This window comes from Chroicocephalus ridibundus, chromosome 2, assembly GCF_963924245.1.
Source record: "Chroicocephalus ridibundus chromosome 2, bChrRid1.1, whole genome shotgun sequence".
NCBI classification, from domain to species: domain Eukaryota; kingdom Metazoa; phylum Chordata; class Aves; order Charadriiformes; family Laridae; genus Chroicocephalus; species Chroicocephalus ridibundus.
The window spans coordinates 33,551,283-33,570,434 of record NC_086285.1 but is presented as its reverse complement, the minus strand read 5'-3'; the positions used below and the strand labels follow the sequence as shown (position 1 = coordinate 33,570,434).

The 19,152-nt window shown below is 39.6% G+C and overlaps 2 protein-coding genes across 3 annotated transcripts in view; one reads left to right on the top strand and one right to left on the bottom strand.

The window, feature by feature from the left end:
• The window catches only part of HDAC9 (histone deacetylase 9), a 487,213-nt gene extending 468,137 nt beyond the window's left edge, over positions 1–19,076 (bottom strand). For both annotated transcript variants that reach the window (XM_063324965.1, XM_063324968.1), the window contains exon 1: positions 18,894–19,076. The gene's annotated coding sequence lies outside the window, so the exon portion shown is untranslated. The remainder of the gene's footprint in view (positions 1–18,893) is intronic.
• LOC134510568 (proline-rich protein HaeIII subfamily 1-like) lies at positions 18,250–19,047 on the top strand. The gene has a single exon (XM_063323862.1). It carries the CDS (start codon positions 18,250–18,252, stop codon positions 19,045–19,047), a length of 798 nt encoding a protein of 265 aa, XP_063179932.1.
• Positions 19,077–19,152: the final 76 nt, after the last annotated feature.

Genomic DNA, 19,152 nt, shown 5'->3' with positions numbered 1-19,152 from the left:
CTTCTAATATTTTCTAGAAGTCCTTGTGCCCACAAGCAGAATCCTCCAGCTCTAGAAGCAAGCAGAACAGCACAGTCTGCTGACAGAGAGCTTGCAGTCTAGCTGCACGTCCTCTCCAAATCAGCCACATTCTATAGCAAAGGGGCAGGTGGTACCCAAGGTAACCAGCATTGTCTCCCGCCTGCAAACCACTCCCAGAGTACCCCTGGCCTAGATCTTGAGCTTGTTAGGGACACTAACATTTTGGTGCACAGCCCATAACATGAAGAAGGCTGGTCATTTAATTTTGGTCAGGTGAAAGAAGCAGGCCGGGACAGTTAAGCTATGCAGTAGCAGAATGCAAGAACTGGACACACAAAGGAACTCAACCTTCAGCACGTGTCTAACAGACTTCTGTCTTCCATCTAGAAAGACAAAAAGAAAAACTATTCTCTTTGTGGTCTGCAAACCATTCTTGGACAACCTGGTCCAGAAAAAAACGCATTTAGATTTTTGCTTTCTAGGTTAATCTAGACACTGTGTGGCTCCATTCCTCCACCTGTGCTACAGCCTGTTCCCTTCCCTTTAAATACACAAGCAGCACTAAGCAAGTAGCATTTACAGCAGTAAAGCCATCTCTTGTTCAGACACTTTTACCACTAAGGCTGTTCTTCCACACACCGAACAAGTTAAATTTTACTGTCAGTATTTTGGAAAGCATCTTGTGGTTTGGGTCAACTATCTGAAATCCAAAACTTCTTAGTCTATCATTACATCAAGCCAATACCTAATTAACTTGGGGAGTGGAAGATGAACTCAAGCCTTCAAGGAAAATGAGTATTGTACACAGGTTTCTTTAAAAAAAAAAAGAGAGAGAGAAAGAAAAAAACCAGTTACAGGGAATAGCAGCCTTTAGTCTTCAGCAACACGTTGCCTTCGTATCACTTTCACTTCTTCAGAAACAATCCTTTTATTTTGAAACCAAAAATAGTTCTAACGCCATTTCAAGTTTCCCATGTAAAAGCTCTTTTGAGATTAAGACACAACAGAATACTGGCCATAGTTAGGCCCACTTTTAGGGAGTTTTTCTTAACTATCTCTTCTTCTATAGCATTGTCTCCTCTCCAATTCACTCACTGTAAAATCATAGTGCCTTTTAATCCTCAGTCCTCTTCATTTATCCCATACCTCCTTGTCTCTTGTCACTTACATGATAACCTGCTGCAGTCAGAGCGCTCGTCCAACCTCCAATTTTCCTGAAAATACCATTAGGAATATTCTGTGGAGTATCTGCACAACTATGACTAACCAATAGCTTATAGAGATCTCCGAGGTCCTTTCACTGGCCACAGGTACTCCAGAAGTCAGAACTATGACTAACGATCCGACGTGTAGCTGGTACTCAGCAACTGCTATCAACAGTTCCAAAGCTTTTTTCAATACCACTTCTTCCAGTGATCAAACCCACTCTGCTTGCGATTGCTACATCACTCGACTGAATGCTGGGTTGGTCATCCAGGTAGGATTATGGTAGACAAGCAGACAGTCGGACTAAAATCATGCCAAAAGCATAAACAGTGCAGCAGCTTGGAATGAAAGAATGTACTCTGCTTCCCCTGTTCAGACACACTAAATCCATTTTTCATACCTTACTGGTTAATTACATTGCTCTTACAAGCTCCAACCTTTTGCAGCAGTACGTGAAACTCAATCTCTTTATATTCCATATTATATTCCATTCTTCTGCATCTCCCACATCTTCTTTCATACTATACATACTGCCTATTGCGTTGACTTACTTTAGCCCTTCAAAGGAGTTTGCCTACTATTAACGCAAACTTCACTAATTTTTGGAAAAGGTCAGTGTGCTCGTTACAGGTTATTCCATTCACAATGCTGTGGTCTTTATCTGCCTCTCGGGACTCATTAGCTGCATTTATGCAACTGTGAACACATTTACAATGCAAGTTCTTTGTAAGATTTAAAGACCTGATCTAACAAGGACAAACTTTGTTCCAAGTCATCCAAAAAAAAAAAAAAATCAACAAAACTAATCACAAACATGAAGTTAGGCACATACCTTACTCTTCACCAAAAAAAAAAAAAAAGTGCAGCATAATCACAGAAAAGAAAAAAAGCCAGGCTCTTATTCAATTACAGTGCAGTATTTGACCCTCATTTTACCCTTAAGTGCTTCTAAAAAAAACACCAGAAAAGTAATTGCTGACACACCTGTGTTACATAAAAAAAGGAAGGACATGTTTAATATCAGAAATGCACTGGCTAACAACGCCAAAAAAGGAACTGATTTAGTCTCAAAAAAAAAACCCAACAACAACTCCACCCAAAAAAAGCTACCCAAACTCATACTTAAATGGAACTCCATCTTGCTGGCATATAAAATCATAGTTTGTAAACAAACTGTTACAAATAATCTGACTAGGTTAATAATGAATGCTTGAAGGATATATTCAGAACATAGAATAAACCTGAGCCTGTTACTATCAACATCATTAAAGATTTAATCAGTATATCAGGGTTGTATCAAGCTCAAAAACTTCTAAGTTAACATTATGACGAAAAACAAGAGGGGAGAAAAAAGAAAACAAATTCAGCTGTCAAATATCAAAATGCTCAAGATCAGGTCTTATACTCCAATATGTATTTCAAACATATATAAGGCTAAAACGTAGTCTTTTCAGGTAAGAGCTAGCTTGAATTGCTAACCTCTCCAAATTCAAGAGCTTTCTGCACACCCCATCTTACACCAAAGTAACTCTCCTGCTAAGAGCCTGTACTAAGTCTTGACACCTAAACCAGATTCTTCCAGCGTGTCATAGCTTGTCAACTCCACAATAATATCTATCAGAACATTCTTCAAACTTAACTAAGGAAAAAATTAGGCTCTCTCTCAAAACTTACATTTTCATGCTCATTTTAGACGACTCCGCTCAAAACAGCCCCCAGGCTGGCTACCATCAACTCAGCCCTTCTTCTATACAAGTTATTATCACTACTCAGATACTCCCTCTCATCACCTTAATTTGCCTGTCTACTCATCGTGCCTTTCTCCCCCGGTGCCAATATTATCACCAATCAGCTTTCCCTCTAAACTTACAGATTTCCCCATATCATAACCATTTTCTCCGATCTCATTACACAGCCTTGGCAACTACCTTGCCAATGTACATCTCTGTTTACACAACTTTAGTGCTACCCGCAATCAATTAATGTCGTTATTTTTCTTCCTCAGATCAACCTTTAACAACTTTCTATAATTCCTTTCTTACTGGCACACTCCCTCTCCCAGATGATAGGCATCCAACTGGTTGAGTGTCCCAGGTGTTCAGCCAGCACCACCGTTAACCTGAGCTTCTCTAATCAGCTTAGATAAAGATAATATTTTCCCTGTTTATCTACGTCAACCTATGGCAATCTATGGCATAGGAATTAATCTCTATATCCCTAGAATTTCTCTTCAGATATCTGTCTATATACTTATTTGTATTTGCTAATAAAATTACAAAGATGGTCCTGTTTAGATGTGCTCCCCAGCCATCAATCCAATTATTCTGTTTTTTAAAAATACTCTCTTTTCAACACTGCCCACTGATGTCACCAAATTCTATGATTTTCCTTCCCCCATCTATGGTTCTTTTCCTTTCACTACAGCACTTACACTGTTCATGAAACACGAGAATGTCAAAGGGATCCTTCATCTCGTATGAGTCATATTCATCACTAAGAAAAGGCATAAAAGAAAACTGAAACTCACAAAATAAATCTAAAAGCTTTGCTATCTAGGTAATGTGCCATCATTGTTTTCTTCAAAAGGTCTTTTTGGATGGAAAACAGATAAAATTCTCAATCTGTGCAATCATTGCTTTGAGCTAAAAACCTTAGCTTTCTACCAAGATTATCCAAGAAAACGTATTTAACCTCTCTACATTAAAAAAAAATAAAAATCACCGAGTAAGTGTTCAAAGAATACTACAATAATCAAGCTGACAGAAAAAGATCAAAAACAACAAGGAAGCATCTTTAAATTTAGGCAGGTACAGTACTACTTCTATAGAGCGCTGCAGTCTTGCATCTGTCACAGTTACTTTGAGAAGGTATCAGTCCTCGGTTTCACTTGGAGTACTTCAGAGTATGTTTTGCAGGACCAAGTTCTAAATTATGAAATTGAAATTTGAGAGGAACAAACTTCAAAGTATAAGACTAGATTTAACAGACACATGTATTTCTGATAACATCATCTGACTGTATGGATTTGTATATGACATTTAGTTACTCCCTATAACTTGCTTACTGCATTCCATTTGCTGGTGCTAGGTGTGTGACACCTTTCCTCTATGTTAGTCAGCATTTAAAATAAATGTGAAAATAAATGAAAAATAAATTGTACAGACAAGAAATTAAGTTCTGCACACACCGTATGTATGTACAAATATATTGTATTTAATAATATTGCATGTATGTATAATAACGTATTGCATGTATGTATAATAACGTATTTGATTCTTTTCACAAAATTGTCACACCACATGCTTTAATAAAAAGCAACAAAATTTGTATTTAGCAAAAGTGGCTTTGCTGAACACCGTTTTAAGTATACTGTACTACTGAGTTCGTTACTTTCGTTACTTTTTTAAAAGAGTATGACATGTATTTTAGAAAGAATGAAGTTCAGTTTAAAGCCCTGTGAAAAAAATCAAATGAAAAAGGTGCAATATTCAAAATTGCTGGTATCTAAACATTTCTACACAAAATACTGTGTTTAAAAATCCTAAGACAGGCTCACAGAAGAACCTGGAGAGCAAAGTGAAATCTCTATAAGAATTTAAGCCAAAAGCACTGAAAAAGCAATCCTGCTCCATGCGACAAGGACTCAGTAGAGGTACGACCGTGACATAAAGACAAAATGCCGTGGAAACTACTCTAGAGAAGAGTGACCACAGCATGAGTGCTTTCACAATCCATTCAAGAAACTACACAGCAGGAAGGAGAAATGAGTTGGGAAAAACGAGTTGGGAGAAACAGAAGAATTTCTAAAACAGGTAGTCTGACAGAGGAATTTGAAAGCTGTATTTTTGAAAAAGCATTCATCCAGAAAACTCAAAGCTCACTTGGAGGAAAGAGGTAAAGAACGACTTTTTTTTTGTCTTCATCTGGTTGTATTCTTATTGTTAATTTCATAGCAACTGTAGGTGACTTTTTCATTATGAATGTGTGAAAACAGTTAAGAAGAACCACGAATTACTGTTTAAGAGTCTTAAATAATTTAGATGCGTATGCCTGACTTAAGCCCAGAAAGCTTTGGGCTGTGACTTATCTATGCCAATTTTAAAAGCTGAACCGAGGTCCTTTTTCACATTATAACCTGTCTTCATATCTACATTTGATGGTGCATCTAATCTAAATGAGATCTGACAGAAGGGATCCATAAACGACCCAGGAGGAAGGATGAATTGTTATGATAACTCTGAACAGAGAAAAGAAGTGACCTCCAAGCGACAGCAGCTTACTTCCCCTTAGAGCTGTGGAGAAGCAGCCCTGCTATTAACAAGGTCTTCACTAATGTTTTTATGGATGTGAGACTTTCTGTAGCACTTGCTGAATACTCTGTGTTCACCTACTTTTCAAATGTTCAATTCGGGAAGAAATACGTTGGTATCATTTAAAAGGCAACTTTCTAGGAAAAACATTCAAGGAACAAGCTAAAAAAAGTTTGTTGACACATTGCCAAACTATCATCTCTCACCCTCCCCTGAGCAAGCCTCTACCAAAGCTTGTGTGTGAAAATCAGAGAAACAGCGATTTCACTTCTGAAGGAAATCCCTTGGCACAAGGCAGGGCAGTACAGATCATATAGCAACGCGGAGATCTGGGAACCATATGTGACCACATTTGGAAGGGCACATGTAGATGTATACCTGCGCCACGAATAAAATTTCATGGTCATATGTCAGGACCATGAATAATGTCAGGTACTCCAGGAGAAGGAAAAATTCTAAGTTGAAGTTTTTTTAAACTTCAGTATCCAGAAATTGTGAGCATTATCCTGGGCTTCATACAACATCTGCCCCTTCCATGAAGCTCTACATAAACATTCACAGGCTGCCACCACCCCTGGTAGTGTATCCTAGGGGCACCCTCACTGAAGCACCAGAATAATCTCCAGGCAACCTCTCCCGCCTTAGGACCTTCTCCCAGGCCCATACCAGAGGCACAGCCTAGAAATAAATCCTCAGATCCCTCAGACAAGTTTCCTGGATCTCACTGACTTCCCCTACGGTACTGAGGAAGAACTAGATTAAGTTTGTGTCAACAGCTACTCATTTTGCCTGTTGGACAGAAACGAAGTTCAAGGATAAACTGCCTAGAGGACACATGCTCTTTTAGCTATTTGCCAGACAACCTGCCCAAGCAGTAAAAACATGGAAGCTGACACTTAAAGAAATCAGAACTGCCCCTTCCCACTCATCACCCCAAAACTTACTCTTACATGAAAATCACCTCAGAGAAGCCGAAGTTCTAGGCTAGACAGATGGACTGATAAGTTAATCTGATTCAGGAGAAGTGAAAGCCAGATGTGATAGGCTATACATCCTATCCAACTGGCAGACCCCTAAATTGGGGGAATTAAGACCTATCTTACCATCCATATCTGACAAGAGGAGAACATGTGAGCTTTTACATACAGCCATCCCCCAGCTGTAGAACAAGACAGAAACAAGGACTTGTAACTCCACCATGCAAGGTAGGCAACAAATCTCTGCACTGAAGTACCACCATGACCTCTTGAGGACTGCTCTAGAGCCTCCAGTTCTCAGAGCATTCTTGTTCTCTACTGGAACAGCCTACCTGCAGCTCAGTAGACACCTAACTACTTAAGAAATGCAAAACAGGAAAACTTCTTACACAGCAGGACCTCCAGGCCTCATTTCAGACCAAACACAGCTGTCCCACTTCTAGCATTGCTATGTCAGCTCTCTCCTGGATACGACTGAGAGAGATCATCAAATGAAGCAGCGTTATCATAAACAGAGAGAGCACATGACTGCTAGTTTCTAGTGTCCACTCCAGTCTGAAGGAGGGGGACTTGAATAAAGAGTGTCTTGATCCACTTATTCAGCTCAGTCTAGAAACACACAAAAGTAAAAGCGCATTACCAGGCTGCTTTAAACCATGTTTTTCACTAAGTCCCCAATCCAGAATGTATTTCACAGTCTGCAAAGCCAAGACAACTACTGTCTCCAGACACTTGCTCACTCCCCTGTATCTTAAACACACCAGACATTGTTTAGAACTATTCTCCTGGCCATCAGCAGGCAAAGAATCAGAATCATGTGGGAAGTCACCAGTCTGGAGAACCAGAGACTTAAGGAATAAATAGTATGGTTAAAAACTAAAAAACCAGCTGTTTTCCCTGGGTAAGATGCTTCCTCTCATCATTGTTTTAACCAGCCAGTCTGCAATGGGTTTGAGAAGAGACAACGCACACAGGCATCTTGCAATATTCCTGGACTCCAGACCATTCTCTATGGGATATGGTGCAGTGCAGTAGTCAGAAGATGCGTGGAAAAAAAGTAGAAAATGAACTGGATTGCTGGACACTATTGCCAGCACCTTGCATGTTTAAGAATGCTCAGACATCTAGATGAGCCTACAGAGAGATGCAATGGCTTGGGATATAAGCCTGGGCATCTTGAGGATATAAAGCTGTACATGTAGGGAAATTACTCCTATAATCAAGAGCAATTTCGCCACAACAAAATTCAGATTAATAGTTTTACAGTGGCATCTAATGTTTCTCTGTGCAGGAAGACAAATCCCAGCCTTCATAAGCAATCATGGATAAAACTCTACGTGCTTAGACATAGTCACAGCATTCTGCTTTATCTAAATAGTATTTATGCCCACTGGACACAGTAATTAGAGGGTTACTGAAATGTGAATAAGATTATAAAGAAACAAACATTCTTTCTGTATGAATCATGCAGAAAATGTCCTCCTTTGCTACTGAAACAGCAGATTGAAATTGACTCCATTTAACCTTATTGCAGAGAGGAATGCAGAATTCAGCTCTTTCTCTTATAGGTGAGGCCACAGTTTCTTCACAGTTCATTATTCTAAAAACTGAGGTGTTGAAAGTGCCTTCTTTCCTTCAGCTTCTTTACTTCAGTTACTCAATTGACTCCAAATTGTCTCCAGTGCTTATACACAAAGCTGTAATTACTTTCTGTGTGCCAGTAATAAGCAAAAAGAGAAAATACACCCCATTCTATAACAAAATGGCAGATTTTACAACCTTACACAGAATGGAGGGCTCTTCCATTGATCCTTTTTTGTTCCAGGAATTATGAACTGAAGACTGAATAAATTCAATTATATTATTAAGTCTAGTTTACTTCCATCGAGACATGGAAGATGACTCTTTCTAAGCAGGAACTCAGCATCAAAATATAGTGGGCCTTGAAAAAAAAATAAATCAACAAACAATCAGGCTTCACTATTATTTGATGCTATTGCCCATAGAGGCATAAATTATTCAACTCTGTACATCCTATACATTTCCAGCACAATGGGAATACAGGTATTCAAATAAAAAAAAGTGGGGTTTTTTTGTTTCAATTTGAGACTCTCTTCATTAGTTCTTTCAATAGTTATGAGACTCATGATACATGCTATAGCTATGTGAAAGGGATGTTTTCCTTCTGCGATATATAAGGTGTTGGTACGACCCTTGCTATGACTCCTCATCAAGTGAGAGAGAAAAAAAAAAAAATGAGACTCTCTGGAATAGATCCAAGATACCACACTGTGGAGAACAGTTCTGTAGTGACCTCTTCTTGCAGCTTCCAGGCTGAGGTTAGAGGCAGGATGGAGATGAAAAATTCTTTGATTTCATATTCACTTCCTATTGCTCCCAGGCAATACTTCTTTGTCAGCGACGTTGGTTGGCTCTGAGTATTTTCTAGTTATCATCAGCCAACGTGATCTTGACTAATCCAGTTGCCTGTGTTGGCCTTTATATCGAAGTCCAAAGCCTCCATTTGCTTCACAGAAATATTCACTTCCATTTAAATCATTAAGATTTTACTGGCTTTATTCTCACATGCAATTCTTAGGATGAAAGTTATTTTTTCTCTTTTTACTACAGAACTGCAATAAAATAAGCAAGGCTTCTATTAATTTTCGGATGCATTGCAAAAGAAAAATCAATGTAAAGTGAAATGACAGAATTCCAATTTATTACTCTTAGGAAACGGGAACCACAGCACTGAGTAACCTTGCAGTTATTAAACCCAAGAGCTTCTTCATCTATTGCAGATTAAAAAAAAATATTTTTCATTCCCTTACAGTTCCCATTATTTCTTCTGGGAGCACTCTTCTTAGTGTCTAATCAATACAGTTTTAACGATGGATGCAGAATGAAACATAACTGGTTTGAAGTACCATTTGCTATGTAGTATCAATGCTTACTGCCCATATGAACAGCATTACTTTGACTTTAAACAATTAACCAGCTGGAAAATGGTTAGAACCACATGAATTCCTCATTCAGAGACAATTATTTCTTCAGCTATCTTCTACAGAAAAATTATACCTAAATTTGTAGTTCTAGTGATGCCACAGGCAACGCTATTCTACACCAGGGTAACCCTAGAGAATTCAGATGTAGCAGTCATCTTTCAAAACAGAAATATTAATACCCTCTTTTCATAACAAAATATGAAACTTCTGTAATTCTGTATTACATAATGAAGTATTGCAATACATAATACAATAAAACAGGTGAAAAACCTAGAGTTATACACCGATTATTCATATTATTAGTAGTTTCTGACAAAAGCTTCTTGGGTAATTTTCTTTAAACAGTGCTTAGTTTTTGCAGAACTTACATTTTACAGAAAAAGTTCCACAGAATTTACATTATGCTTCAGATTTTTAAAAATCACACAAAGTATGAGAATCCAATTACTATTAAAATTCAGGGGACTGGATGACAATACACATTATTTTTAATTCAGTATAATTAGACGACATCTCTAGGTAACACATTTTCAACCTGATGTAAGTCAGATTCTCATTTTATTTACCTTGATATGTGTCAGTAATATCAGCTCCATTAATATCAGTATAGTTAATTATTCCTTTGCTTAACTGAAGCAGCAACATTAGTGGAAAAAGTCTGTGGATAAGAGAATAATAGCTTGTATATGAAAATCTGATGGATCATTGCCCTGATGTTCAGCAACCACTTTAAGGATGAAGAGTCATTGCCTTTGCTCTGATTTATGTGTGCTCAGCACATACCCCACATCCCTTTGCCATGTATGACTTTAAAAAAAGCCAAACAAATACAAACAAAACAAGACAAACAGATTAGACCCCAGTTCTGGCCTTGGCAATCTATGCAGCTCCCGTTCACTTTAGAATAAAACTACATACCATAAATGACAGATTTTGGTCTTTTCGCTATCTTAACATATCTGGAGCTTGAAGCTATATAGTGTTCTTTTTCACAAAAAAGAGTAATATAAAATCACCATATACATACCCCAGCAATACATACCTGAAAAAGAATCATATACTTTAAGAGAAATACTTTAGCTTACATATCACATAGTTAATCAATTTCATGCAAGAAAAATTGCTCTCCATTAGAGTAAGCAAGCAGAATTTAAAGTATTTTTTAATCTAACTTACTTTTCATTTGTATTAATTATATTTCTGTGGCCTTAAAATATGAAAAATATGCCTTTTCGTACGCTCTCCTAAAAAGCTTAGACTGAAGTCACTGCAAAGAATGCATATCTTTTTTTCTTAACACGATAATGGATTTATTATGTTGCTTTATTATCTATACAGAAGTATATTTTAATCTTTCTGACATTTCTATGCGTAAAACCTAAGTTATGGCACAAATGTCACCTGAAAAAGACAGACTCTCAATTGTGCCTCCTGTTCTCTTTCCCAGCCCAGTCTCTTCTTACAAAGACGGCAATACAAATACTCCACAGAAATAAAAGGAGTGATGATGCATACAGACTTCACAGGCGACAAACATCCCAGCAGCTCACTCCAAAAGTATGCATGACCATTCTGAGGGTAAGGAAATGGGAACCAGGGTCAGAAATGACACCTGATTTGTCACTACAAAGTCAATAAGTGCTTCCACAATTCTCACATGCAACATATACAGACTCTCTATAACTGCAATGAAATTGTGGAAGCAGCTTTGTTGCTACTTTGTGGCCTAGAGAAAAAGGATTTAATTTGCCAGACGCCCAAAAAAATCTCCTACACATACCAGCACACTCTGTTTGCATGTAATCAGAATACACTGAAGAAGCTACAAACTTATATTTAGGTATCACTTAGGAAAACTAGTGATGGGGAGGGCAGAAGCATGCAGATATTGTAACATAGGGAAAATGCGCCCAGAGTGCATGACAAAATCTATTAAAATTATTTAAAGGTAATTGACAAATGGCAAAGAAGAATCATCAAGAATTATTTCTGATACACTTCTGTAGCTCCTGCACTGCTTTGATGGTCTGTCTAAATTTTATCAGCCTCTCTGGGTTGCCCTAATGACTAAATGAGCACTTAACTGCTGCTAGCTGCAATCCCAACTTCCATACTCCCTGCCATTTCTGCTTCTGGCTGGGAAAGAGGTAACTATACTGCAGCCTTCCACAATGCATGTCTTCAGCAGATGTGAACCCTTTCACAAGCTCTCCTTGTAATCTTATCTGTTTCTCCCAATACAAATAGCCCATCAAGAGGTGAAAATTTCACATGCAAAGGTGACATCCTGACCTCATTATAGTCAATGGCAAAACTCCTCACAGGTAAGTAAAATGCTTGGCCTTTTCAATCAAGCTTCTGACACTGTTAATATCAGTGTTCACCTCAGCAAATTGTTTAGAAGATGCCCGTTCCTATCACCTTCTGTGAAATCTTCATTTTCTTCATAATCTGAATCAGTACCAATGACATGCGTTAGCACAAGGAAAAAGAATGGCTGATAAGCTCTTAGAAGTCCTAAAAGAAGTCTCATCACATTAATAGGCTGGTATTACTCCAGTCATACATATTTCACTGAAATGCAGTAAAAGCCTAGGATTACACACCCATTTATCACATAAATCCTATATCTTTTTCACTAGTTTCTGATGAAAGCTTCTTGACCAAAAAAGCACTTATTAACTTCATTTTCCAATCAAAAGGAAGCTTTGAAGTCTTTTGTTCCAAATGATTAATATTCAATAACACGCTCTAACTTCTAACTCTAACTTCTTTTTTGGGGGGAGAGAGAAAAAAAAAAAGTGGGAGACAAGGTGTATGTGACAGCATACAACAGATATAGATACTTCACATTCTTCCAAGAGACTTTGTGTAAGAAACCTGAATTTATTAAGAGCAGCTGAATACTCTTTGATGCCTACTTCATTCACAGACTAATATGTTCAAAATAGGAGAACCAGCATCTCTAAAAGGTTTTACTCAGCTTTTCTTTGTTATGTTATATTCCACAGTACTCAGTGTTCAGTGCAAATCATCCACCTTCAAGCAAGGAAGGTATACATGCAGGAAGAAGGAATTGCTAGGCTGCTACTACAGACGGTATCCATAAATTAAACCTAGATGTATCATTTATAAATGAAAATACCTTTCTCTGACTCATATCTTGGTTTGGGTTCCCCTCCAAACTACTCACCCTTGTCATCTCTGTGGCCCTGATTGCCACAGGATTGCATCTTGACCGTGTCTTCACTCTGTTGCCGTAAATGAGAGTGAACATCAGTTCCTTGCTGCTCTCTACTTTGATTCTTATGGAAGGAAAACTGAGTACACTGAGGCCAAAAAGGATCCTATGGCAACCTCCAGCTAGATCCCTGGTGTGGATGATGGAGGTCGGCAGGGCAGACCTAACCCGCATTAGAAGACTCTTTATGATCTGTTTTAGCTATTGACTATTACTTTCCACTTCAACTCAGTGATCTTTAAATTTACAATATGTTTTCAGAGAACATATAGAGTAACTATTTATATCCCAAATAAAACAGCTTCAACTCCAATACAAAATATCAAAATTCCACTTAATTAATAGCATGGCTTATTAATCAATGTTGGTTATACTGTCTATGAAAAGAGGAAACATAAAAGATTAAAGTGATAGCTGTACCTATTGTATATTGTCAGCATATTCCTCTAATTTTAAGCCATATACGAACAACTGAATAGCTATCTATCTATGACTCAGGTAAAATGCCAATAATTTATACATTTTACACACTGAACAGAATTACTATGTGCATGCTGCTTATCTTCCATTTGGAATTTAGTGTTTCAATTTTTTTCCTTGGAAATATTGCATTCACGCATGCAGTTCACCCACCTCTTGTCAAAGCAAGGTTTCAGTTTAATAGTTAGGCACCCTAGAGACTTAATGATAACTGTCAAAAACTTGAATAATTAGAGTTTTGTATAATTAAAAGCCTAGACATACCAAATGTCATGTGTACTCTCCAGTGCATCAGGTGGACCACCATACTACTTTTCCCATAGAAACTCTATAGATTTCCTCATGATTTGTTCAAATTTCCTATTTCCTGTCCCCACTTACGATGCTATTAGCACTGATTGGAGTAGTCTTTGATCAGAGGCTGGTGTTGCAAGCTAACTGGCTGTTAAACTTTGTGTGCATTAGTGGGTAACACTTCTCAGATACTTGTCTTTTTCCTTACCAAATAAAAGCTGCAAAAAACAGTGCAAGAAAAGGATGGTGAAAAAGTGACTCTTACACCAGTGGCAATCACTTCCCATGGGAAGCCAGACATAACAGTATTACCAGTATGTGCAGGTGCAAGGCCATGAGACCAACAGTACCAGACCAACAGCACGAGGACAGCAGGGGAAGCACTGACCCAGCAGCTTTGGTGAAATGTTACCAAGCTGCAAGGCAAAAGCAGAGTGCAGAGCTGCAAATGGAAGACCGTTGGCATTGCAAAAGGTTGAGGCACCAAAGGCACTGTGCAGCACACCACCTTCTTTATGAATAAATTCAGGGTCAAGCCTTCTCATATCCTGCACGCACACAAGACTGACTTATCCTTCAGGATAAGTGGACTTCTCTAGTGGACCAGCCACTGCCTTTTCAAGATGCTCATTAAACAAGGCTCCCTTTTCTATTCCAGGTTCAAACAGCATGGCAACAAAAGCTGGACTCAGTCAACATGATGGTAGAGACTCACACACGCTCAAGCCTGAGCCAGATACAAGACTCGAGTCTGAACGAAGCCCCAGGAGTGACAGACATCCATTCTAGAGAAAGAGCGCTCTGTATCTTGAACAGAAATGAACTTAAAACAAAGACTGAGTCTCAGAGCAGAAACTGAAAGAAGACATACAGAATCCAGCATCTTCTACTCCAAGATTGAAGAACTAGGGACAAATAAAAGATATACTGTAAGTAGTCATCTTCTCACAAGCAGTTCTGCGCTACCTTCACTGAAGACCATTTTATTTCCTTAAATAGTTTACATTTATGCAACAGCTTTAAAACCAAACTATCCTGATAGCTATTTGACATTATAAAGAAACTGCAACAATGTATTATGATTTGTGAGTGATAAATGTTAACAAAGACCATGAACAAGAAATTACTGGAAAATAAAAAAATAATAATAAAAATACTTGCTTCCTACTACCTTCCCAGCTCATAATCTACGTAATACATTGAATTAGTGCTAAAGACAAGTAAACATCTTATCTTGAAGGCTGTGTAACAAAAGTTTTCCATCACTTTTCCCCATAAAGGAATTTCAGAATTGCATAATTTCACCTTGCTGATCTTGATTGTGTAAGAATATATGAACAATAAAACCTAATCAAACCAAAAATCTGTTTAGCCCAATATCCTGTCCCCAGATGCCCAACAGCAGACGAGTAAGGAGAAGTGAGGAACCACAATGCAACCATGTGATGGTACCTCCTTGGAAGACTCTGAAGTCTCCAGAATATTTGCAGGTTGGGAACATTCTGATCCACAACCATTATCTCTCTGCTTTCTAGCCTTTGATACGTTTTTCATCTAGGAATTTGTCTGAATCATTCTGAACTCATGTTAACTTTTTTCATTGACAAACTTCTTTGGAAAAAGTTACATAACTATATATTGTATAAAAATTGAGAAGCATGGAAGAGTTTGAGTATGTCTTCACAGGAGAGTCACATCATACCTGGTAGCTGAAAGGATTTTAAGATGGCCTCAAAATATTGAAACATTGCTTTTGAGCAGTAGTTAAGCACTGCTTTGCTGTAATTTTTAACCTGCTTGAAGATCAAGCTATGGATTAGGATGTACAAATAAACTTCATAATATTATAAAAGTTGTAAAAATAAAGTCAACACTAGTGCAGCCTTACCCAGCATGTGCTGTCGTTCACAATATAATGCATTCATTCCAAGTAAATTACATCAAATAAGGGATAAATTCTTTGGTCATACATGATCACCCTAATCTAAAACCTCAAAACCAAAAGGAGCAAATGAAGGGTGATTTCATCAAGTAATGTTAGCTCTAAAATGCCTTACCCACATATCAGTTTCAATAAACAATCTAACCTTAAGTGATTCAGCAATGCAACTTCCTCTGAAAAAAATGCTTACTTCTCTGGAAATCATTACTGAAACCGTGAAGAATGACAAATACCTTTTATCATAGAACAGTCCAATGTTGTGTCTTTACATGACAGTTATCTCTAATTTAACTCATCAAATGTATTATGTACCTTCCTACTTAAATGCAGCCACAGAAAGAACATTTTCTTATACACTCTTGAAGTGACTGTAAAACTCTGATACATACTCATTCTTTTAACTTCAATCTCTATGGAAAGTTAATTTCACCTAACAGTATGCATACAGGACATAGCATATAGTCCTCAGCAAATCTGGCCCAAAACTCTTCTGGTAAAAGGTAAAAAACCCTCACTCCTGAAACATACTAAGCTCTCTCAGCGACATGATTCAGCTATGACTACACTGTAAACCAGAAGTACTTTCTATTGCAGTTTGTATATACACACCCCTAAGTAGCTTTAAATTAGCTAGTCTGAATACTGATGAATATAAAATGACAGTGGTACATGCAGTCTCGTAAATATGTGCTTAATGTACCGTTTTGGAGATGACTAGGCTACATCCTAACTTTTTTTGTCATTTTTCATTGGTTATAGTTGATCTTACACAACAGGAGTTGATTATTTTCAAAACTACATTTCTCCTACTAAGCCTTATTTGAATACTAAGAAACTACTATTCCAACTACTCAGTATTCATGGTAATCTACACCAGGATTCAGATCATTTTCATGATGGGTAAACATGAATTTGATCAATGTTTTCAGGAGGCAAATTACATTTCTAACAGCAACTACTATGGGACTATCTCTGGTAGTGAGATGAACAAATGAAAATTATTTTCCACTTTAAATGCTTTTTAGAAAGTACATACTTTTTGTAACTGAATCTCTTCTTAATGTTATATTCTATTAAAAATGAGAAAATATATATGCCACTCAATCACAATATCATTTTTTTCCCCAGAAAAATTCTAATAGGAACAACTGCAACAAACGAAGCATGTACTGTGACTTCCAGTAGTGAAGACACTATTTCACTTTTGTTTTTAAACTGGTAACTGGTGGTAAACAGAAGATACACAACAGCTTACAAACTACTATTCCCATTTCATCCTGCAGACTGCTCTTTATTTGCGGAAAAACAGATTAATGGAAAACCAAACACTACTGTTTTCAAAACCGGCCTTTTATTGTCATGTTGAAAATATTTGGGTTTATTAAATATTCACATAAGACTTTGATACCAAAATACAAAGGAATCTGACACCGAGAACAGTGGTTTGGGCAGGCTTAACCATGGTGCTGTACTTGCATCAACTTTGTTGCCAAGAAGTATAACAGTGTGTTTTTCTCTTTTTCGGAATTCTGAACTGACAATGACATTTTCATACAAGAGAGAGCTATTTCAATATTTATATGAAGAAGCTGGCACCAGTGGTAGGTAAATATGAGTGACTGCAGCATTTCTCTGGGGCCATGACATGTTTTTTTCCGCAGTGTTTTGGATCACATCTCTGCCTTCATAATTATTTGTATTATTATTGATGTGTATTATTTGCATCATTGACAGTGGAAAGTTGTCTATAGTTGAGACCTATCTATTTTATACAAATAACCATGCAACTTAAGTGTATGAAGGGATGGAACTGCCGTCCAAGACTGCTACGGTATTATGACAGAGGACAAGCCTCCATTTCTCTCTGGACAAAGTAGGTGCTCTGGGCACAAAACACACGTGAGCTGGGGCCACTGATACAGAAATGCATTGGACATGAGAGAAAATTTAGAAAAATTCAATAAAAATATCACTTTAAATATCTTCAACAGATCTAGGGAAGCTGTTGGAGAGACAGGGGTGGGGAGAGAGATGAGCTAGGGGAGACAGGAGAGGGCATTTAAAAAACCTTAATGTGAAATACCTTACTTTTTTTTTCAGGAGTTCTCGACAGAGCTTACAGGCCTTTTTGTGAGCTTGCGAATTAAATCCCGAGTAACTGTCACAGAACTATTCCTCTGTCACAGAAAACAAAATGTCAAGGAACTAAAGCTGACAATGTTGAAAGACAAGTATGTTTAAAATTCCTCAGTTTCCCTGTCGGGGCTTGTTCTGTGCTGTTTGTGACAGAGATTCTCAACAGCTTTTGCATCAGAAAAGAACATTCATGCATTTTCATATGTCAAAAGGTCTCCACAATTCGCTTAGCTACTTCTTTCCCAACGTTCAGCTTGTTTTAACTATTTCTCCCCTCTTAAATTCTCACGTAGTTTAACAGTGAGTTTAGACCTCTTTGGAGCACTTAAAAATACAAACTGCCATGGGCTCAGTGGAAATCTATGGAAGATGAATACGCATTTTGTGAGATACAAGTAACACCTGCTTTTTTTTTCTTGAACAGCGATAAGCACGAACGATTACCGATTGCGTTCCATTCCAGATGAAAATTCAGGCATTTTAGGTGTGCCAAAATAACTGTAAGCCTTATTGCAAATCGCCCGTCCCACGCCCGGCCGCGCTAACCTGCAAGTCGCTTCGCCGGGATGCAGACACGCCACTCCGCCACCCAGAAATACAGTCACACGGAACTCTTGGCCACGGCAGCCGGGGCGGGATGCAGCCCTACCTGCCCGCCGGCCGCCCGCTGCTCCCGGCGGCCCCCACGGGGAGGGACCCCGTGGCTGAGGGGAGCCTGCTGGTACCTGAGGGGAGCCCGCCGGCGCCCGAGAGGAGACCCCCGATGCCCGAGAGCAGCCCCCCGGTGCCTGAGGGGAGCCCCCCGGTCCCGCTCTCCGGCCCCCAGCGGGGCAGCTTCCCCCGACGCCCTCCCCCAGCTCCCCGGCCGGCCGTGGGGAGCCCGCCCCGTCCTCTCAGCCCGCAGAGGCTCCATCCAGCCCCCGAGCCGCCCTGGGTGCCCCCGGCACCCCGCGACACGGCCCCGGCCCCACAGGAGGAAGGGGCGGCAAAGGGACCCCCCTCACAGCCGTACGCCCGGCAGGGCAGGAGCACGGAAAACTCCTCTTCCACTCCGCGCTCCCGCCAAACAAAACTTGCCAGGGGGCGGCCGCCACCTCCCCACGAACCGCCACCTTCCCTGCCCGCTCTGACACGGCCCAACTTCCCGAAACCTTCCCAAAAAAATCCCCCCCCCCCACGCCCAGTCAAGGGCAAACGGCCGGGCGGCGGGACCGGGCGGCCCCCACGGCTCCGCGCCCGCCGCCGGGCGGATCGGAGCGGCAGCCGGCCGGTGCCACTCACCTTCCCGCGCCTCCGCCTTATCCCTTCGCTCGCGGGCTGCAACTTCCAGTCTTTCCCACAACTGCCATCTTCCACCAGAGCGCCGGGGGAAGGAGCGGAGCGGGGAGGAAAAGTTGCGGCGACGGCGGCTGCCGCGGGGATTAGGTGGCCATAGCGCCGGCGGGCGGCGGGGCCGAGCCTGTGCCGTGCGCGGCGGGGCGGGGCGGCGGCGGCGGCAGCTGCGATGGCAGCCCGTGTGGCGACGCGAGGAGGATTTACT